Below are 23158 nucleotides of genomic sequence, written 5' to 3'. Positions count from 1 at the left end.
TGACTAACAAAAACATATGGGATTTTTTTTTTTGTCTATAATGTCAGAGAGACCAATTCATTTTTAATAAGCTCAAATTAAAAACGATTATGTTCTTTCCTTCTTAAATACATGTACAGAGTTTCACATCTGTTAGTAACAAGTAACCATTCACAAGCTCATACTATGAATTAACAAGGCAAAGTGCTTTCAGGATTGCATTGTCACATAAGGAAATGAATGGCTTGAGGTCTTTTTGTGGGGTTGAAAGGGTGAGGGTTCTCCTTCCTCAAGTCTAGGAGGGGGTCACGTGACAGTCCTGACAGATTCAGGTAGAATCCACCGAATTCGCCCCGTGCCCCCAGGTCCAAAATGGATATGTACAGAGGTACAAAGTTGGCAGGGTGGTGGATAGCTAACGCGAATTAGCCAGTGACCGGCGTAGTGTTTTTGGAAGGGCGTAAGGCTAGGGAATTCTACATACCCCAATATTTTAGTACAGAAAGAATGTGCATAACTCAAACCAACCAACCCCCTTTCAAATCCCCACCACCAGTAGAAAATTGAGTTGTTGCTTCAGTACCAAAGTCATACAACCATCCACGCACTCTACTGAACTCGACCAAATACACGTACATACCATGAAGAGCTGTAAACTTGAGTTCAGAGCGCTCACAGTGAACATTTAGAAGTGAGAGAAAGTGAAGAAGAAAAAAAACGGAGGGGAGCACAAAAATGAGCACAAATGTAAATGCCAGCTAGTATAGGCTGATATTTTTCTCCATTTTGTCAAAAAAAAAAAAAAAAAAGCGATAGAGGCAAGACACATTTGACATCATTTGAAATATAATGGGGAGAAAGTTGAATTTTGAAGAAAAAAAAAACAAACAAAAATAAAATCATCACACAAATAAAATCATAATACAGTCTGGCTTCACATTCCAGTGGTACTCTTGTGAATACACTTACAAATGTCATGTGACACAGACAGACACACAGTCGAGTACACTAATTGTTGTCTTACGTCACCGATTGTTGGTTATAAGTTATATCTGTTCCATATACATATATATTTCCATTTGTCAACAACTGGTGGAGATTTAGATGCATCAAGCTGTAACACAGAGGTAGGATAATGCTACTTAAAATGCCTCACGTTTCGCTAATTCTAAACCATTGTGTTTGTGACACTGCGTGTATGAGTCAGACTTGAAGCGGCAAGCAAGTCGTGATCTTATTGGTTGATATGGAATTGGTGTGATGTCATAGACCCTGCAATGGTCCCAGGCTTCTGCTGGTGATGGTATCTCCTACACCTTTAACTTAAAGACAGGATAAGAATATTTGCAGATATGTCGATGAGGTATACAGGGTTGATATGACCCCTGTTTATCGCACTCGTACAACGCATACACACCGGGTGCTGCCCTACACGATCGTGACGACGTTTCCATCGTCTAAACAATTAGCAGAGAACCGCTTGGGTTTCGATTCAAGTAAACAGCTTCTTTTTTTTTTTAAAGTCAGGGTCACATTTTCCTTCACGTCGTAATGCGTTTTTTCCGTCACATCACCGAGTCGAATACTTGGCATGGTCAAGCGGAGCTCGACAGTAACCCTGTTTTATCAGAAATAAATGAGCCTTTCGTCTATCCCAGCCTTTAGGTTCGGCGTTTCGCCGATGGAAACGTGGCCACCGTGTAGTATTTTTGCTTTTCTTGAAACAGCAATCTTTTGGAAAGTCTTAAAGACGGCGGGTCTTAGTGAAACTGGATTCAAACGAGGTCCGCTCGATTAAAGCCAGTCGCTTTGAAATGGCCAAATCCTGCACACATCCAATTCACATTCAGTTTGACTGAAATAAGGCTCTCTCAGCACTGAAATCTCTTATGTTGGTTTCAGTTACAAGAAGAGGGTGTTAACCTAAGGTGCCACAGATTACATAGCCAGGCCAAAAGCAGCCAGAGCCAACAAATCTTTAGAAATATACAATTGTCTCTTGATACTTGTATTGCTTGTTCTTCAATGAAATCAAGTGGCCATCTCTACAGAGACATACATTGGTCCTATGTTGTGGATTACTTTATTCAGTGTGCTCCCTGTGATATCAAATATGAAGTCATCGATTGCTTGAGGCCAAAATGAAAGAGCTTAAAGTTAAGTTGCAACTTTGAACATTATTATATGACTTCTGGTATTAGTTGCCAACGGTATCTCTGTTTTGTTCAATGAAATTCAAAGGAATGTTTCATTATGGTACAAGTTCCATTTTTCTTTTTTTCTTTTTTAATTTGTCAAAAAGGCATGAAACAACAAATATATTGGGATCCTGATGTCAGCAGAAAAAACAAAAAAACAAAACTGATCCAAAGATCAGCAATGAAACGTTCTTTGGTACCGCAGAACATATGGCCCAAAGTTCAAATGTTGTGTGGGGAGAAATACAAAACCTGCATATTTCACTGGTGACGACAACAACAGCAACATTCAAGATACCATTTCCATATACATCTATCACAATCACTAATCCAAAAAAGAACTGTAATTCCTGGCAATGCACTTTGCTTTTGGTATCAATTGATCAGAGGTAAATGAACAGGTCTAAACACCCCCCCACACAAACATACACAAATGCTTAAACGTGCCACAAAAAGCAGACACTTGACTTTAAGTGGCGCAGAAGAAGGTTCATGGAAAACGGCACTCTCTGACCTATCAACCGATAAACAAACAGAAATGCCATCTTTCCAGTAAGCAAGAAGTATCGATAAGGCTTTGACACCTATCACAGTTTCCACCAAGTCCATTGTACATTCCACAAGAAAGTGCCACTTACGGAGGCAAAGCAGGAAGGAGTTCAAATTTGTACAATCCAAAAAAACATAAATAAGTGAAATTAAATACCCTGCTTAAAGGAAGAAATAAACAAAAACATGGATTATGTAAGAGGGCATTTTCCTCCATTAAGGATACTATGGCGCACAAAAAAGTTATTGCACTTCAGTCCATTTCAGGTGGATACTTTGACGTCAATACAACATAGAGAAAAGGAGTCATGCCAACATTCTACAGGACACTGGGTTACAACTAATCTCCAATGCATTACCACACAAAAACGACACGGCACACGTCTACTTCACTAAGAGTTCACACTTCGTAAAACTAAACACGTTTTTTTTTTTCTCCATACAGAGTTTGAACAGGTCACTAGCTAGAACCGATCAAATGTTTTGCCATTATGGTTGAATTAAATTTACAAAGGTTACCGATTCATTTGCGGTGTTGTGACGAATTTGATCGCGGGTTTTGACGGCTCAAAACGCAACCTCGTGGATGGTGGCTATATCTGATACTTACAACAGTTGTTCATTCATAAGGCTCACTAAAGGTGTTAATGGAAGACCATACCCTGTGGCATGTACTTGATAACAAAAGGCACAATCCCACATACTCGTCACAAAGTGTAGTACTTTAAAGAGATGATGAAGATGCTTGCAGACTCCAAAGAAATAGCAGCATGCCACGCAAAGCAGTCATTTTCTCAACCGAAGCCAACAAGCAAGTGAGGTCGGTGTTAGATTTACAGATGAAAGGTCCGTGATCGGTCAGTGAAGCTCTTGGGCTATCTCTGGTGGCACTATGCAACTATGTGAGATAAAAGAAAATATTCCTGCATAGCTTTTTCTTTCTTTTTTTTTTTTAAATATGAAAATGTGTTTTAAAGGGATCCCTACGTGCCCTGTCAGATCAGCCATTCAGTCCGGCTCTGATGGTCTTCTAAATAGCCTTATGAAAACAAGCTGCTGGCGAGAACAACAAAAAGCAGCTTTTTTTCTGACTAGATCATTCGCTTGGAGAATTTGAACTATTAGCGCTTATAAAGTAGAAGCATGGTGAAGGACATCATTTAAGTTCAAGAGCACCCCTTGAAAACTCCAATGTTTCTCATTTCAAGGCCTTGGAATGTGACCTTAGGATTCTAGTTGCGTAGCTAAAAAGCCCACCCAAATGACATGTACCAGTATTTATAGCACGATAAGGACTGCTAGTTGAGGTAAGATTGCCAAGTCAAGGCAATACCGACCACACGCGAGGAATCTTGCACATCTTGTGCTTCTCTCATTTACCTTGTTAGAAATATTTGCATTTATAACAATACACAAGTTTTACAAGTGAAAAAAATGGGGACAAAATCTAACCTGTTTTAGGTTAAATTAAAAGAATTTACCATTATATTATTTGATTTACTTGTTTTAGTTCCAAAGTCATTCCAATATGTATTATTTTTCCCTGCAGACTTTCACTATGATGTTTTTATAAGTCACATTCAAGTGTGAAGATCAGTTCTTAGGAGAACAACATCATGATTTTCTTTTCCTCAAAGAGTTTCTAGTTTTATGGTCAAATATTGAAAGAAAACACACACAGCTTAATACGTGTTAAACAAAAACACACTAAATTTGTATTTTTCTATATTCTAGTGCAAAAACTTCTAATAAATTCCATGAAAATGATTATTTTTAGGCCAGAAAAGCCAGTATGGTACATCTTTCGGCAAAACAACCTGTAAAACTGTGCTTCTTATGAATCTCACCGAAACGAGATACCAGGTTAACGACAAAAATCTCTCAAGTGCTGCGATCGCTGAACTATACCATTTCCTCTTAAGGCAAAAAGTTGGGAGATAGACAAAAGTTAAATGAAACGGGTGTTTTGAGTATTGCCTTAAACGGATGTGTCTTCAAGTAGTAGGGACGCTGAGGTCCGCTGAGGTAAATCAGACATTCTATCAGCCATTAATACCTTAGCGAGAAAAACAAATGATATCGGTACAAATATGCAAGGATGGACATACAATAAGGACACTGAGTTAGCTACAATTAATCTGCTTTCCAACAAAATGGTTACAATTATTAGACAACTCTAGTTTACAACTAACTGCAACCATTATAGCTCGGTCAACAGGCAATGAAAGCTGGCCCTTCATAGCAAAGTTGTGTAAAAAAACGAACAAAAAGCTCCTTGAACTGCACATTTTGTTGATCCAGAAGAAAAGCTAAAGAAAATGCGTCATTTTGGTAAATTTCAAATTTGCCCTTCGGTTGATAATGAAATTAAGGCGTTTCATAATTCCATTGCGTAGACATAAACCTCAAGTTATCAATGGTTCGTGGTGGGTTTGATCAATTACAATGGAAGATTTAGAAAATATTGTTTTTAGAGGAGCCGTTGACTGAACGACTCTACTACGGCTATTCAATTAATAAGGGCAAATGTTAAGTTATGGCTTAGCCATGAAAGCTTTCACTTGAACAGGTGGAGGGGAGCTCCACTTAGAGTTAACCAGCCCATCAATTTAGCTTAGTTAAGAACATACTGGCCTTTTGAGACAGTCTGATTGTGAATGTACTGGCATTTTACAATAATTAACACACTACGTGGATCTCCAAAAGAAAACAAAAAGCTATTTCTTTTAATAAAAATGGGCACAGTAGCTTATGTTAGCTTGGACTTCGTTATTCTTTTTGGTAATGGTCTTGATGCACACTCAAAAACTGAACCCAAGGAATCATTCATTCACATTTTACAAATGTGTCGAAATGCAAAAGGGAAAAGAACAGTTATGGCACTAAACGATTTTAGGGAGGTAACTCCCCTTTACAAGTTATACTCTACCCTAAAAATAAAGTCTTGCCACTTTGTGACCGGTTCCCTTATTGTTCGAACACAGAACACCAACTCAATCTATTAAAAGTTCTGAAAGGGTTCAGTTACAAAGTCGTCAAGCTAATTATTTAATCGCCAACTACTGCATACAAGATTTTCACCAACATCGAAGCAAGCTGCTTTTATCACGGCATACATTCGACTAAACAATTTTAGTGCAATGCCAATAAGACAATTAGAAATTGGAGGAATTCGAACAAGTACATTTTAGTTTGTTTTGGCTGGATAAGAATTACTATAGCTAATAAATAGACAAAGATCACCTCTAAAAAAATGAGCTCCAAGATACAAACCGAAAGCAGCACTTTTTCTTGCACCAAATGAAATGTATTACTAATCACAAGCTCCACGGGCACTTGGAACTCAACTAAGTGTGCCATGACTAGACTAAATTTATAAATATTAATGTGTTTTTCTACAACTATAAGAAGAACTGGCAGTGCAAAAAAAAATCCAAGCTCATAATTAGCTATATCGTACCCTGTGCTGTCTATACACGCACTACTTCCCCTCCACCAAACCGCAGCAAGATCAAGTACAGGTAAATAAGCTTAAATTAAACTCCTCTTGAATTAAAAACAACTTCCTCTTAGTCATGTAGCCCATTTAGAAATATTTCCCAAGCAAAACACTGATATAACTTGACTAATCTGATTTGCACGCATGCACGTTTGTACTCTTGCAAGTAGAGGTAAGATATTTGCCCATTTACAGCTTGTGATAGATGCAAAAGCGTATTTTTCCAACCTTTTTTTTTTGTAACTGAACTAGCAAGTGCTTTATATCAGGCCAGCGTAGAGAGTGGAGAATCTTGTTTAAGCAGCCAAAACCTGTCATTACAATGACAAAGAGGTCATTTCATAAATCAGTATAAATACGCTCTCCACGCAGCCTTTAAACATCTAACATTACAGTTTCATTTTTCTACGCTTCATTCATCAATAAAATATCAGTTACAATGCTACTATATCTACATCACTAAAATCCTGATATACTGTAATGAAAATAATAGAATTGGTTTAATTGAGAACAAGTATGCATTAGTTTGTAGATGTCTTGAATTGAAGGGGTATAGATCTTCCTAATTATTAAAAAAATTTAGAAAAAAATAATCTATGGCAAAATTAAAAGCCCTTTCAACTGATTGTCTCATTACTGACTGAGCATATATTGCCTGTTTGTGGTGAACAAAAAAAAAAGGGATGTTTCAAAAACACTCAATCACATGTTGTTATGTTGTGTTTAGGTGCAAAAAACCTAAAAGGAAGCACAATCTTAATTTTATTAATTAATCTACCTTTGGCAAAAAGGAAGCATTTTATATAGAGCAGGGGTGAATATTATTAAAAAGAAAGCAAGGTTTATAATTGAAAAGATTATGTTTTTTTTTTTGGGAAGGATATCTACAAGTGCCTAATAAAATGCTTTTCAGAAATCACACAACTTTGGTCATACCCATGACTGCTCCCCAACACCATAAACAAATGTAAAAAGGTCCAATCAGCCTCAACACTTCATTTCTTTGACATATACACTCCCCCAAGTGGGTTCGGATACGTGAATCCGTCAATATAGGGAATCAAACATCCATCTATTTAGGTAATCATTTCATAATGGATGGATTATAGTGAAATACTAATGTTTCACTGGTCAAAGCACCATCTCAACAACTTTGGGGAGTGCATATGGTGTGTTTAACTAATTGGACACTAAAAAGACAAAATTAATTCAGTAGGCACTGTAAAAGCAACTCCACACTTAATATTATAACAATAAACAAATAAAGCAGTAGATTTATTGAAGATATTTTACGAGGCCCTGCCAACCCAAAATAACTAAAACCGAAGGTCCCAAGGAGCAAGTACTGTGTATGACGTTAGCATCTGTAATGACGTTTGTGCTTTCTATACTTCCTTAGTGTAGTATCTTCATAATTTTTTATGACACTTTAAACTCCACTTTCTTCTGCCCCCCTGCAAACAGTGATCTGGACTACCTATTACCTTAATTGTAAACCTAATATGAATTTACCCATCCAAACACTCTATCCCTTTTCTCTCTAACAGTAAACAAGCATTATATTATATCAGACCCCTCTACCAGGAGGTCATTGGTCTTTTGGCTTAAGGTAGTATGGTTTCCCTTCTGTCAAAATGATTCTGCTAGGTTGTTGGTTTTTTTCCTGATCTGTGCTAAATCAGATTGCACCTCACATAAAAACCTCAAAAAGTAAGAATCAAGTATGGGATGAAAAACTTGGACTTTTGCGCAAAAAGTGGATGTCACACATACAGCGCAAACACGCACGCACACACACAAACACACACACAAGACCACTATCAAATACATGGTCCCGCAAATTCATGCAAATCTAGTGTAACCCGTTTAAATTGTTCCTCAGGGCAGGCTGTAAATTCCTATGCAAGGCCACAGCATCACGCAAATAGGAGGCATGATATGGAAACCCATCCATTATCACTGTTACCATGGAGACACACAGCTGCATAATTCTAACATAAACCGAGTCAAATCGACTGCAATGAAGAAATAAAGGACTGACTCGCCAGTGATGGATACTGGTTCGAAATAGATGGCTTAGATTCAGATTTTAGACTTATTAGACTCATATTGAATGGACAGCATCTAAGATGGGAGTCAGGAAGGGGAAAATAAATAGAAATAAATAGCTAAATTTGTCCTCTCGTATTCGCTCTCTACTGAGACGTGAAGAAAAGCTCTGATACTGGCACAGGAGGGATGTGTGGCTGTAATTGCATATAGGTTTATCTAGGTGTGTAGAGAGGACCAAAACAAGCGACCGCACGGGGTTTTTTTTTTTTTTTTTTTTAAACAAGTAAGAACGCCTCACTCGGTCAAGCAGCCATCCAAGCCGATGGTAGCACCATGGCGATCTTTGCCGTAACCATGGTGAAGGCCTCCATTGGGGAGGGGGGGGCAGGCGGCGGTGATGCCACAGTGCTTGAGCAGGTTGAGGCTGGGAGAAGAGGGCGAGGATGAGGAAGGTGTGGTGGAGGAAGGCTTCATGGTTGACAGGATGAGAGCTAGGCAGTCGGCAACAGCTTTATTGGATGCGCAAGCCAGGGCTGGCGTATGACCTGTGACATTCACAAAAACAGAGATGTTTAGAAGAAAGAAACTCAACTTGAGGGCGAGTAATTTAAATTGTTGGATCAACTATCCCTTTAATCTGGCCAACCTAAAGGGGCGATAATCAACAGATTTACGATGTTCAGAACTAAAATCAATGTGTAAAGTTGTGTACTAGAATTCTAGTAGTCCCAGCCACGTTGTCATTTACTGCTGTGAACTGTTTTTTTTTACCAAAAATCACAAAACATGAAATTTCCTGTTCTATACCGTCTTACCTTCCTCATCCACTGCCAGCACTGTGGCTCCCCGATTCAGCAAGGCCTGAACCACGGAGGCCAAACCATTCCTGGCGGCAATGTGGAGGGGCCTGAAATATAGATCAAATTAAGTTACGATGCTAAAAGGTTTGCAACGTTTAAATCACATTGGGACATTAAGGCAGTAAACACAAAGGTAAACGAAGCCCATTTGCTGCTTAAGGCTGGTCAGGATGCTCAATTAACGATAATGCTAATGCTACAGAACCTTGCACAACCCATCACTTACAGCGGTATTTGCAAACTGTGAAAAAGATACTCACATCTGAAGCATACTGTTGGTTGCGTTTATGAGGATAGGGTTGTGGATTTCCTTCAAGATCAGCATGGCACACATTTCATGAGCCTTTAAACACAAACAGTAATATTCACAATGTTAGCAATACGCACATTTGACAAGTCTAAACAAGTTTCTTATATTTAAGGAATCTCAATTTTTCTTCCATGTCTTAATTTTAACAGTAAATCATTTCATTTGATTACATTTTCAAAATTTTCATTAAAACAGACGTTTTAAAAAAATTAACAATTTCATAGATGCCTACTAATGAAACCATAAAATTGCAACAATTGCAAAATTTATTAAATTAGACATGCATTTTGATTATTACAATTTCTAAACTTGTGAAAGATAAAACAATTTTGTGGGGGGGGGGGGGGGTGTTTTATTCATTAAATTCATTTATTTAATTAAAATATTTTTTTTTTGTTCAACTTAAGTTGTTAAAATGTATAAGTTTCATGATTTCAACGCATGTGACATGCTTTTTGATTACTAAAATGTAATTCAACCTGCATCAACAGAAATCAATTTCATAGGGCCCTAGCTATGTTTGTTACCTTGCTGCAGGCCAGGTGCAGGGCAGTGTTCTTGTTCACATCCAGGAGGGACAGGTCAGCTTTGGCTCTGTGCAGCAGCAGGGCTACATACAACAATGAAAACATCTGTTAAAACCAAGGAGTCATGAAACTAAGGGTTTCAGTCTGGGGTTAGTCACATAACACATGGTGAGACTCTTACCTACGGCACCGCTTTGGCCATTATCGGCGGCCACCATCAGTGCAGAACGCCCCGAGTGGTCCACGGCGTTGATGTCAGCTCCGTGCCGCAGAACCAGCTGCAGCCCAGCCACGTCCTCAGCAACTGCGGCCGCGTGAAGCGGGGTCCTGGGAGCAAGATGTCAGAATAGTCATTTAGCTTCTAGTACAATTAATGAAATGGTTTTCAATTTGTAACTATTTGACAGCTACTACACAGCAGCTAATATGTACTTGCACTAACCTTCCTTTGGCATCCCTGATGTTTACCAGCAAATTACAAACACTGGATTCCAACAGCAGCTCTGCAGAACCACTATGGCCATTAATGCTGCAATGGGATGACAAGAACATGCAGCATGGCGATTAGAAAATGCATGCCTTAAATTATTTGCTGCTCATGAAAAGTTTTTTATGAATGTTGAAAACAGTTGTGCTGCTTGATAGTTTTGTGGAAACCATTATACATATTTCCAGGATTCTTTACATGGATACTTCACCTCTGGAAAGATGAATGTGTATTTAAAACAAGTTAATTTAAGTAGAAGAAATGTGAAATTATTCTTGAATTTGGAGCTTTCTAGACTGAGAAAAGCCAGAAAATGTATTTTTGGCTTATGTGGATGAAAGACAACAACTCCCAGAATGCACTTGCTTCGCTGCCCCAGGAGGCCACGCCTACCGGTAACATAGCGCAGTAGTTAAACAACAAGTCTAGGCTACTAGTGACTCTACGTGATGAGTCTGCCCGGGATTTCGAGATCGTCCAAAATGTCCAGGATTCGGCTTTTGCGTTCTACGGTCGCCAGTCATTATGTTTACTGTGGTGAGCAGGACGAGACTGAGGGCTGTGTGGAGAACCACGCGAGGCTGGTGGCGTGATTACTGATGAGAGACACCTGTGAGACGCAACGATCTCGTATCTCTCACGGAGGAGGGGGAATTTTCTTAGAAATCTTAAAACGCACATGTAAACACTACAATCAGATTCACCAATCGGAATGAATTCAGTTAGATTTAAACAAAAGGTGTGCAAGTAAACAATGAACGGCAAGTGGCGACTGCAGAAAGCAAAAGCTGGACATTTTGTACGATCTCATGTCTTGACCGGACATGTCCATGAAAAAGAGGATGAATGGTAACCCCTACTCCGCTTTCTCCACAGAACAAGAGCCTGCTAGCTTAGCTTCCAAAAAAAAAAGAAAAATACTTCAGTATACTCACAGAGCACAGTGCAGTGGGGTGAAGGGGTTTCCCTCCTGGATACTACATGGTTTAAGTTCAAGTAAAACGTCCAAACAGTCTTCATGACCTGCTTCACAAATAACACACGTCACTTAATTAACCAAATGTAGTTTTAGTAATGTTAAGGGGCTCATAAAGTCTGATCTCTTACCGTGATAGGCTGCCCAGTGTGCGGGTGTGTAGCCGTGGCGGTCTGTGATTGGGTCGTGGGGATGGGAGTGGTCAGCAGCAGAAAGAAGATTGGAGAGAATGTCAGCATGGCCACAAGAGGCAGCGAGATGCACCGCGGTTCGCCCCTGAAAATCTCTGCTGAGGACTGAGACATTGTGTGACAGCAGGGCGGTTATACAGTCCTCCCGACCCATCACCGCCTACAAAAACAGTCCTGGTTAGAAACCCCTCACATTATGAGGACGACTACGATGCATTGCAAACTTTAGTAATGTTTTCAGGATCTCACCCCTCTGTGTAAGGCTGTTCTTCCTCTCCTGTCTCTCATATCAGGGCAAGCGCCTCTCTCCAGCAGCAGATGCACGCAGTCAGTGTGTCCCCCCAGCACTGCCAGCATTAGTGGAGTTCTATGAAGACAGGGAAACGGTGAGATCAACAACTCAAAGCTGAAAATGCAAATAAGATGTAATGCACTTTTTTTTTTGTGTGCTTTTATACTTTTAATAAGAAACAAAAACAAAAAAGAAAAAAATACACTTTTGGCGCTCTTTTAATAACGTGGCGTTATGGATCACAGCATGAGCACCGATCATCTCTCCCTCTTTACTATTAGTTAAAGCAGCAAATCAACATGAATGAACATCAGAAAGGTTGATAAACATATAACTTATTAAAATTATTATTTTTATTATTATTTTTTTTTTTTGTAATACACTTTTGATCCCTTTTCAGCATTGCTTGGGAACCTTTAAGATTTCCTTTAGGATCTCTTATCCAAAATGAAGTGCTATGCATTGCTTGTTTTGTTTTTACAAATTACATACAATCAACTGGAATTAATAATTTGCCTTTTTGTTTACTTCTCTGAAATATATAGGGTATGATTTCAGTAAATAAACATTGCACAGGGTGTGACATGAATAGAACTAAAATCTTACAAATGCTTAAATAACTCTTTGATTTATAGTTTTTGAAACCCATGCAACTTGATTAATTTAGTATAGTTATTGGAATTATTTGGAATATTTGTAGAAAATTATGCAATAATAATAATGAATATTTAATTACAATGTGGTTCAAAACAGGCCTAAGCCTTCATTTCACAAAGATCTTTGAGTTATTCAAGAAGTTATAATACATATATTTTTAATAATAATAAATTATTTTTTATTTAAAATGAAATGAATTACTTTTAGCTATATTAATGTAAAACAATATAATCTAAAAAATACAAATACAATAATATTAATATTATAATACAAACTCAATAGTATTAAAAAGAAATCTATATTTTAGTGAGCGCTTTCTAAATTGTCGCATATTTGGGCCATTATTAATTGCATTATGCAAGATGCATTACTAATCTGTTTTTCTGTATATTAATACTGAATGCCCATGAGCTCATACGTACTGTCCCTCCATGTCTGTAACATTAACAAGATCAGCTCCTCCCTCACTACAGAGCAGCATCCGCAGACATTCTGAGTGGCCGTTGGCAGCTGTCAACAAACAAACACAGGGATGTGTCAAACTCCCACACAATGATTCGTTTCACATGCTAATTCACACATACATACATACTGTACCTGCAACATGAAGAGGGCCCCATTTGCTGCAGTTTTCCGTGAGCAGGCAAGATGCTGATTGGCCAAGCAGGAGCTCTACGCAGCGGGCATGCCCTCTTTGAGAGGCCACGTACAGCACAGAGCGCCCCACCGGGTCACATGCATCCACACACACTCCAGACTCAATTAACACTGCGACACATTCCCAGTGACCTGACTCCACCTGATAGGAAAAATCAATATATACATTGCACCAACAGGGGGCAGAGTTCTGCAGAATTACGTCATTTATATGTCCCGAATAAATAGAAGCTGTTGTTTCGTACGTACCGCCAAGTGTAGTGGGCTGACGGACCCATTGCTTTCATTGTCTCCAAGTGTGTTGAAGCACATCTCCAAAAGCTACAGAATAAAGAAAAAAAAGTGATAGCATATATCAAGTGTTAAACTTTGATTAAAAATAAAAAAACGGTGGACGTTGCTAGGGTGAAAGGTCAATCTCACCAGCTCCAGGTTTTGTTTGTTGCCGTGGGCCGAAGCATAATGCACAGCGCTGTATCCTTTAGTGTTGCACAGAGATGGATCAGCACCATTATCCAACAAATGCTCCACACACCTAAAAGTATCAAAATGTATGGGATTTAAAGACTGAAAAGAGCAGTAATAGCTCAACACAACTTCTCATACTTACACAATACAGTTCAAAAGTTTGGCGTTTTTAAATGTTTTTTTGCAATTTAAAACAACTTTTCTATTTTTATATATTTTAAAATGCAATTTATTCCTGTGATGGCAAAGCTGGATTTTCAGCATCATTACTCCAGTCTTTAGTGTCACATGATCCTTCAGAAATCATTTTAATATGCTGATCTGAAAAAAAAGTTGTGCTGCTTAATATACGTGTGGAAACCACAATATGCTCACCAGCCACCGTGGCTAGTGGTTTTCCCAAAGTTACTAGCCAAACAGCCTTTTTACTGGCCAAAATTTTGACATTGAAAACTGCCATAAATACATTTTTTATATTTTATATCTTATAATTTGGCAGCCGGTATATTAGGCTGCCGTCACTATAAGACCTGATGCACAGATCCATTATACTGTTTTATATAGCCAATATACTTGGCTTTATAAATAAAGCACAGCAGTATTTATAACTATTCTTATGATCACCAGCATCCTGGAACACAATATAGCTCAAAGGGACTGTCACAATGCACACATATGTAGCTTAACAGTTTAATCATAGATAATCTAATTTTAAATAAAGTAAAAATCCAAACTAGTTAATGGCTGCAAAGATGAGGCACTTTTTGTGGGTGTCAAATTTAGGGAAGGAATATTTGTGAACTTACAGGAAGGATTCCTTCTCCCCATCCTCTTGGTTCTGATGGGTGCTGGCATGGGGTCGATCCGTTCTGAGAAAGACACCAGACATTAGAACTGCTGTGTACACCGTGAACTATTATATTTAATAGACGTGTGTAAATCTCACCTGCAGAACGCAGTCGATGCAGCCGAGTAGTGTAGAGGTGTACAGCCAGAGCGGTCTCGCTCGTTGACCTCCGCCCCCGCCCCAACCAGAACGACCACACACTGATACCTCCCGTTAGCAGCCGCATAGTGCAAAGGAGTCCTGATGGAGAGAGACAGAAATTCTAGCACTTAACATACAGGTGAATCTCATAAAAAGATATCCACATCATATTTCAAGCCAAAATCCAAAGTTAAAATAAGAAATTATACTTGGCATGAGGATTCTTTTCATGAGGCACACTTCAGATATGCTCATGACAAATTATAAGCATCCCATTTTAAAGATGTGTACCTTCCAAACTTGTCCTTCTTGTTCATGTCAGCTCCACTGCTTAAGAGCAGGTTGAGACATTCAATGTTTCTGAGTAAAGAAAATAAAGGATAGGTATAAATAAATCTTTTTCGATTTCTTTTACATGGTGGCTGTTGGGTGACATCTGCAAAATGACCTTGGTAGGCATTTGTGTGCATAAAACACTTAATGAGGACACCTGAAACCTGAAAAAGTGGGCCAGTATCTTTTTAAATAGCCCATTCTAGGTAGAGCTGCAGTCTCACCCTCCAGAGGCAGCAGCGTGTAGACAGGTCCTCCCAAAATTGTCTGGGGTGTTGATGTCAAACCCGGCTGAGAGCACGTGTTCTTTACTCATTGACAACACAATGCTGTAGAGCTGACCTGCAAGAGACATGCACACCGTCACTGCAATGATAGTTAGGGGAAGACACTTTCATTTCAGCTGGATATGCATCAGTCTTGTGAAAAGCAGTTAATGAAAGAAAATTAAGAAAATCAAGACATAGATCACAAAACACACACAAAATTACCATGGTATTACTTGATTCACTGTGTAAATCCATTTGTGCATCACATGACGGTCATTTAGAACCATTTTGTTACAATCGGTGCATTTAATATATATAACAGACAAAGGGACAACATTATTTGTAGGGAGTAAGTGTGTATACCTGAGGAAAGTAGCTTACGACAACAGTCAGAGGACCCGTAGAGCACAGCTAAGTGTAGAGGAAACATCCCATGAATCCCTTGTCTGTAGAAAGAGGACAAACAAACAAAGTATTTGACTACACATGCCACAGAAGCAGATTAAATGCAAACTAACAAGAGATTAGAATCAAGGTTCTCTGTAAATGCAAATTCCTTGTCTCTTGTGTATAAAGAGTGGGTTAAAATGTACCACTTTTAACTCAATTGTTAGAAAGACGAGGAGAAATGAGATGCATATAAAACCATAAAGCATCTATAACATAAGGCCAGAAAAACTATTTGTTAAAGCACAATTCCATTGCATTGTCTTATTTTGCTGCATAATATTCACATTTTCATAAGCAAGATAAAAGTGCAATACAATTTAACATTTAGTGGTGATTTGTGACACTATTTATATTACTATTAAATCCTATTTATAATTACTAAAATTAAAGCTATATATAAAAAATATATATAAAAAACAAATGAAAAAAGCACAAAAATAACCTTTATAAATAAAAAATAAACCTTTATTAAATATTAAAATAAACTGAATTTAAAAATTAAAGCTAATTTAGAACATTAATAGAATAATATAATAGTATATACATTTTACTAAAATAACACTGCTTTAGCCTCTCATATGCCATAAATAATTTATGATCTTTAGCCAGATAATAAGCTTAACACTATGCAGTTGTCAACATTTAGGAGACGATCTTACCCCAATCACTACAAAAAAAGACCCAAACAAACAGTCTCGCTCAACAAACGCATGATTCTTTACCTGGCTGTGTCAGCACCGTTTGTCATCAAGGTGCTGATAAGCAGCTCGTGGCCGTACTTAGCAGCAACATGAAGAGGTGTATTGCCATATCTGTCCACACAATCTATTTCCCCACCTGAGACGACCACAAGAGGAATTACGGGGTTTAAATATTACTAAAGGAATTCGAAAACAAGTGGAAAAGGAAAGAAGGAAAGACAACTTACCATTCTGAATGAGGATCTGAGAGCGAGTGAAACGTCCATGAATGGCTGCCATGTGCAAAGGGCTTTTCCCTTCTTTACTCTGCAGAGAAAAAAATAAATATCTGACATTCTAAAAAAAATGTCTTGCTTAAAATCCCTGTGAAATTTACATCCAATAACAGGGTGGTCTTAATAAACTAATCTAATTCCCTATCCAGACCTGCATGTTGACATCAGCCCCGTTGTTGACCAGCAGTTCCAGGCAAAGAGCCCCATTAGTGGACACGGCAGCCAGGTGAAGGGGCGTGTAGCCACGGTGGTTGGGCTGGTTGACGTTTGCCCCACGGTTCACCAGCTCATTGGCTACGGCCTCCTGTCCCGTGTAGCAGGCCACATGGAGAGCAGTGTTTCCAAAGGCATTAGGCTCATCAATCTGAGAAACAGACATCATGGCATAAAATATTCCGTAAACCACGGATCAACCATCTATCTCTTGCGGGAAGTTCGGGAACATAGACAAAAAAATATGAATGACTCATCTTGCACTATACAGATTTTTGCAACCACCTAGCAAATAGAAAATCATGGGTCGTGACTGTGTATTAACCAGTGCTGGGGAAAATTTTTGCAAGTAAAGGGAGTTACATGCAAACCTGCAATACTATGTTAAATAAAACTTTATGCATTTAATCTCACTTTATTAACCAATGTCTTTACTGCTGACCTTCATGATTGAATTCAACCATAACAATAATCAAAAACGATTTTCTTCTGCAATCCAGAAAGACAGCAGAGCTAAAAGGTTTGTACAGGTGTGAATATGCATTTCCTTCAGCTTGAATCTTAATTATTTCACTTTTGGTGTGAAAAGGCGTTTACATGTGCCAAGAATTTAACCCTTGTTAACAACAACAGAACAAGCAAGCCCAGCTGGCAAAAAAGTAACAAAAGCATTGCAACAGGATATTTTCCATAAATATAAAGCAATTAGTCACACATTAAGTAACAGTATTGTAATGCATTACTTTTAAAAGTAACTTTCACCAACACTGGACATAACTAATTCATACTGATGCTTTGTTTTTAAATTGAAAAGTCAATTGTTCACCTGCCAAATTATTTATGATATTCATGGTAGCTTGTTTCAGCCACAGGATAAATAAAAAAAAAACACACACAAAAGGTAATTGCGACTTTTTATCTCACAATTCTGACTTTATTTCTCAGAATTGTGAGATATAAACTCACAATCACAAGATATAAGGTCAGAATGCGAGATATAAACTTGCAATAGAGTGAGTGCTGACCTCAGCTCCATTGCGTAACAGGTACTTGACCACATCGACGTGGCCACTGGCAGCAGCAGCGTGGAGAGGGGTGTATCCCCGCTTATCCTTACAGCTCTTATCTGAGCCCTGAGACACCAGCAGCTTAACCACCTCCAGATGTCCTGAGAGAAACAAACAGGTTAGTTTTACTAGAACTAACAGTAATCACCACTAGCAAAATATGACGAAGCACAATCTAACACAAGGAAAATTGCTATTTAGCTACAGAAAACAAGTAAAACACTTCAAGGAGACCCAAATATGGACTTACCAAGGTAAGCTGCCCAATGAATGGGTTGCCTGTCCTTCTTGTCACTGGCACTCAGATTGGCTCCCTTGTTCAGCAGCAATTTAACCATCTAGTTGGCAGCAAAAGCACAAAGTAACATTGTATCAGCTTAATCAAAACCATCTGGGCATTAGAGAGACAAGTTAGAAATTAATGAATCATTTTTTTTTTATACATAATACAGGCCTAGATTAAAAACCAAACTGGCACTAGGGAAGTGAAGAGTACTAGTACTTCAGTACCATGTTGATTTCTATTTTTTTATTTATTGTATCGAGTCCTAAATGTACCAAAAGCTCTAAAAGCAATATTATAATGACGATCTGTATGGCACTTTTCACAATCCATATTGTTTCAAAGCAGTTTCAAAGAAAATGCCTGTTTAAATGTTCAGGAAGTATTCGGTTATCAGCCAGAGATAATGGTGTTAAATTAATGTCCGTAATACAAACAGCTATAAGATGTGGTTAGTTAAAATCATGCATTCAGTTAAGCAGACACAATGAACACGTTAGGCAGCAAAATTAAGCAGCAATTATTGTGACTGTGCACAAAATTTGCCATCATCTTGAATAATAACGATCAGGAGATTAAAATGTAAAATATTTCCTGGCAACTACTAGTGAAATTTGGAATTGTGATAATTTATAAACATTTCCAAATGAGGGCCACAGGCTAAATGCAGCAAAGGTTACCTAATACGACTACAAATTCAGTCAAAACTGAATTATCTGTATTTCCTCTAATAGCAATTTGCACTTTCACAGCCTCGTGGAGTGCTGTAATAAAGATGTTCCGGGCTGATGGCCCACCCTGTCTTTTAATTCAGTGCATTAGATGACTAATTCCACCCTACCTCCTGGAAACCACTCTGAGCAGCATGATGCAGGGGCGATCTGCCCGTACGATCGGCCATATTCATGCTGGTCACATGGGGAAGCAGGGCCTCGACACAACGCGTGGCTCGGTTGGCTGCCGCAATGTGCAGTGGTGTCTGCCAGAACTTATCCCGTACGGTCACGTCAGCTCCCTTCCTCAGCAGCAGCCCCACAGCCCTCTGGGTAAAAAAACAAAACAAAACAAAGCATGAATTATATTAAATTGCTCAAATGCTAAACAATGGCATGAGTAAGCGGTTACTCAGTCTAAGGCTCCACTCAGGCACATAAGGCTATGTTCAGACTAGGGTTGTCAAAAAGTACCGGTACTTCAGTAAACAAGTCGGTACTGAAAATTAGAAAATGTGACGATTCCAGCATTTCTGTAGTACATTCGGTACCCATTTGATAGGCAACTGCTTTCTGCTGCATCTGTGTTTATCTAAGCGCAGGGCTCCAGATCTGGTGTACAGACGAAAAAAAAACTACATACATATTATATAGCGTTAATGACTCGCCGAACATTTTTACTAGGAGCACCGTAGATGACATATACTAGTGTCTGTGAACATTAAACCGCAAATAGACTTTGTAAGTATTAATCATGCATGTTCTGCTCGTCTCTGTGAATGAATGGCACAGATGTGCGGTTTCATTTAGCACACACACACTCTGAAGCACACATGACGCCCGCAGGGTCTTCAGTCTCAGGTGCCTCACGACATGACATGAATGCATGAACTTCATCTCCACGGCCGCTGAGTCACTTCACGAGCATTTTACCGTTTCATTTGAGAAAAACTATCACCATATCATATACAGACACACATATTTAGTCTTCACAGCAAACTGTCAAAATAAAGAAATAATTATATAAGGCTATGTTGTACAGTATATTTAGCTTTGTCTCAAAATAGTAATAATACTACTACTAATAACAAAAATGTGTGCATAGAAGGTTGCTTATTTTTCACTTGATCTTTATACAATGTTTACTTTTATGTAGCCTTCAATATTTATATGTATTATTTACTTATGATTAACATCATAAATTATAAAATTATTGAATTTAATAAAATAGAAAAATAGTTCCAACAGATTTTGCTGTGGTACGCACATTGTTACAGAGAATCGTAAAATTTTAATGGTGTTGGTACAGACTACTGGAATTTTGGAATCGTGGCAAACCTAGTTCAGACTGCAGGCAAATCAGATTTTTTCTTAAATCAGGTTGTTTCAGGCAGACTGTTCAGGCAGAAGTGTTCAAATAGATGTGTATCGAGACATAACCAACCTATCTGGATCGGTTGATTTGGTAAAGATTTAAGCATTACCCAAAATTCTGATTTCATGTGGTGTTTTTTTTTTAAAAACCCATCTGGATAAAACCAGATTTTTGCAGGCAGTCTGAACATCGTGCCTAAATCACACGTGCTGCTTACCTCATTTCTGGAAGCAGCTGCTCTGTGCAATGGTGTTAGCCACACATGGTCCTTTGCATTGACATTCGCACCTATGCAGTAGTGTGAAGAAAAAAAAAAGACAAATACTAGCATTTAAGTAAAATCTTTCTACATTGTAAATTCCATTCATTGTGACATGCAGCAGAGCTATGACAATTTGCACAATAATAAAAACATGGACAGATTTTTATTAAAACCCTTTATTTAATTTACGTGTAAGCAAAGAACAAATGCTGCGTCCCAATTTGCATACTACTATCCGTCCTAAATAGTATTCGAAAATAGAATTAGTACATCCCAAATCATAGTGTGTTGAAATGAGTCAGTGTTCTTCTGTTATACTTATTATATAATATAATAATAAGCTGCACACAGATATATACTAGAGAGCTGCTATAAAGGAGAAATTGAAGCTCTAAATGAAAGTGAAACGAACCCTGTTTTCCCATGTTTTATACTGTAATTTACAGCATGTTTTATACAGTAATTTGTAATTACAGTAGTAGATTGCAATTTTCCTGTGTCAAGTAACAGGCAAAATACCAGAAATGGTGCATTCCACGGACGAGAAGCGATCAAACACATTATTAGACCGTTTTTTAAGGCTGCATGGTGTATTAATACCATTTTAAAAAAAAAATACTATAGGATAGTGGTATGGTGAATTCTCAAAGGCTGCAATTCATCCTTTGTCGCATGCACGTTTGTCTCGCTAGTGTAGAATCAGAAAATCAAGAAATAAAAAAATCCCCCCACTATTTTAACATTTACAGTGAAATAGACCTTCACCAGTGAGTATATCAGGACCTTTAATTAATTTTAGCTTTTCATCAACTCTCAAACCCCCATTTAGGAAACCTTGACATAGACTGAATTTAGGGAAATGGGCCATACATGTTACTATTTCATGCATTTGAGCAAGGCTTGAATTCAGCATAGACCAATCAGCATTTGAGATCAAAACGATCCATTTTATCGATAAAAACATACTACATGTGGTGGCAGAAATGCTGTTTAACTTCATACCTGCATTGATGAGAAGCTCCATTATATTAACGTCCCCCAGCCAGGCAGCAGCATGAAGAGGTGTGCGGCGGTCTTGGTCCTGACACGAAAATGGGGGGGAATGATTTTTTTTTACATTTCTTTTCCACACTTACTATTTTTACAGGCACACACAACCCATATGTGCAATCATTCAGAAACTCTGTCCATTCTTACTAATATTTTATGCCATCGAAGCAGATGATGCACATAATTCATTCTCAAACTGATATATGCCTTTGAAAACCTACCAGTGCATTGACTTCATCTTTCTTGTGCAAAAATAACTTCACTTCATCTGCATTTCTGTTAAATATGGCCTGGACCAGAGGCGGCTGGAGAAGGAAAAAAGGGTGGATGTTAAGAAACTGCAATGAAACATAACAAATTTAAACCCTTTGTTTTTAATTACTTCTGCGTGGCAACTGTGAGGTGTATAGCTGTATAATTATAATCAAATATGATTATCACTGAATATCATTAACAAGCTACAGCAAAGTAACACACATTGCTATTTTATCTACGTAGATGGGATAAATATGCATACAATGTTCTAATATAAAGAGATTTCTTTAAAAATGTAGTATTTGTTAAATAGGTTAATAAACATGTGCGTTTTCAAAAAATAAGCACACAATAAATGTTTTCCTATGCGGCTGGCTGACACCCAGCTCATTAGGCTAGCTGGCTGGCTAACGTCTAGGCGTGATATAAGGGATATTTTTCATGTATAACCGCTTTTTGGTAGTCCTACCCTCATTATACGGTGAACCCGTGAGGCTTTTACCTAAATGAATAACAAGAAACCCAGGTTTTGATGCAAAACTATGGGGGAAATAGTATAATAATCCATCGTCGGGAAGCTAGCTAACATATCAGCTCTGCATACAAGCGCAGAAAGCGAACAACAGTGTGCTTGATTTATGCCACTCGTGGAGGTAATTTTCCTCACCTGGTCTGAAATATTGAGAACCCCCATCTCCCTGTGTCAGTCGGGCCGAAAGTCCCTCATCAGTAAAGAATCGAGGCTGGGAAACCAAGACTACAATCTTGTGTTGCGATTATAGACGTGATGAGTGCGTCTTTAGCTGGTGAGGCAGTTGAAAATAGCGACAGCAGCGTGATGGCCGCCTGCTGCACCAACTTTCAAAATAAACGCCCGTCAACTAAACCTTGTAGGGACCCCTCTTAAAAAAATATAAGGTTAGTTATATATTTCATTTATAAAAATCCTTTATTATGTATATCAATGGTTTTGGGGCCTGGAAATGCAAACTTCTGAAAATGGGTTTTCAATGTTCTAGTACAGTGCAGTAAATTGTGCCTGCTCAAAATTCTGTGTAAAGACGTAAAACCACATACAAGCAGGACTAAAATGTCACTCTGCTCTGACCCACCATAGCCCGAATAAAGGCATTCTGTACTGTGTAATAATCACAATATCATGAATTCTAAATCATTTCAAATCAAATTAAATCAAATAATTTAACCAAACAATATCCTATAC

The 23158-nt window shown here is 38.2% G+C and overlaps 1 protein-coding gene across 2 annotated transcripts; it reads right to left on the bottom strand.

Annotated features, from left to right (window-relative positions):
- Window positions 1–8555: 8555 nt before the first annotated feature.
- Window positions 8556–22828, bottom strand: ankrd52a (ankyrin repeat domain 52a). Of its 2 annotated transcripts, none has more exons than XM_039652186.2 (28): window positions 22604–22828; window positions 21903–21986; window positions 21634–21712; window positions 20587–20657; window positions 19123–19323; window positions 18249–18336; window positions 17957–18099; window positions 16870–17082; window positions 16671–16749; window positions 16465–16579; window positions 15656–15738; window positions 15248–15365; window positions 14982–15050; window positions 14649–14789; window positions 14509–14571; window positions 13658–13769; window positions 13484–13555; window positions 13175–13376; window positions 13000–13087; window positions 11878–11995; window positions 11569–11788; window positions 11397–11487; window positions 10417–10503; window positions 10156–10301; window positions 9975–10057; window positions 9398–9480; window positions 9093–9184; window positions 8556–8822 (listed from the first exon to the last, which is right to left on the bottom strand). In XM_039652186.2, exons 1-28 carry the CDS (start codon window positions 22628–22630, stop codon window positions 8572–8574), a joined length of 3219 nt encoding a protein of 1072 aa, XP_039508120.2. In that variant the 5' UTR covers window positions 22631–22828; the 3' UTR covers window positions 8556–8571. The 2 variants fall into 2 exon arrangements, with proteins under 2 accessions (XP_039508120.2, XP_039508121.2); XM_039652187.2 differs by having other exon boundaries at window positions 11397–11484.
- Between the last annotated feature and the right edge of the window lie 330 nt (window positions 22829–23158).

The sequence above is a fragment of the Pimephales promelas genome, chromosome 20 (assembly GCF_988280905.1).
Source record: "Pimephales promelas chromosome 20, fPimPro1.hap1.1, whole genome shotgun sequence".
Classification (NCBI taxonomy): Eukaryota; Metazoa; Chordata; class Actinopteri; order Cypriniformes; family Leuciscidae; genus Pimephales; species Pimephales promelas.
This window is presented reverse-complemented; position numbering and strand designations above follow the sequence as displayed.

Coding starts and splice junctions, on each gene's coding strand:
- ankrd52a (XM_039652186.2), bottom strand. CDS start 22,630: ATGGGGGTTCTCAATATTTCAGACCAG. Junction 18,337..19,122: donor CTCAGAGTGGTTTCCAGGAG/GTAGGGTGGAAT, acceptor GCTGCCAACTAG/ATGGTTAAATTGCTGCTGAA. Junction 11,488..11,568: donor ACACTGGGCAGCCTATCACG/GTAAGAGATCAG, acceptor TTATTTGTGAAG/CAGGTCATGAAGACTGTTTG.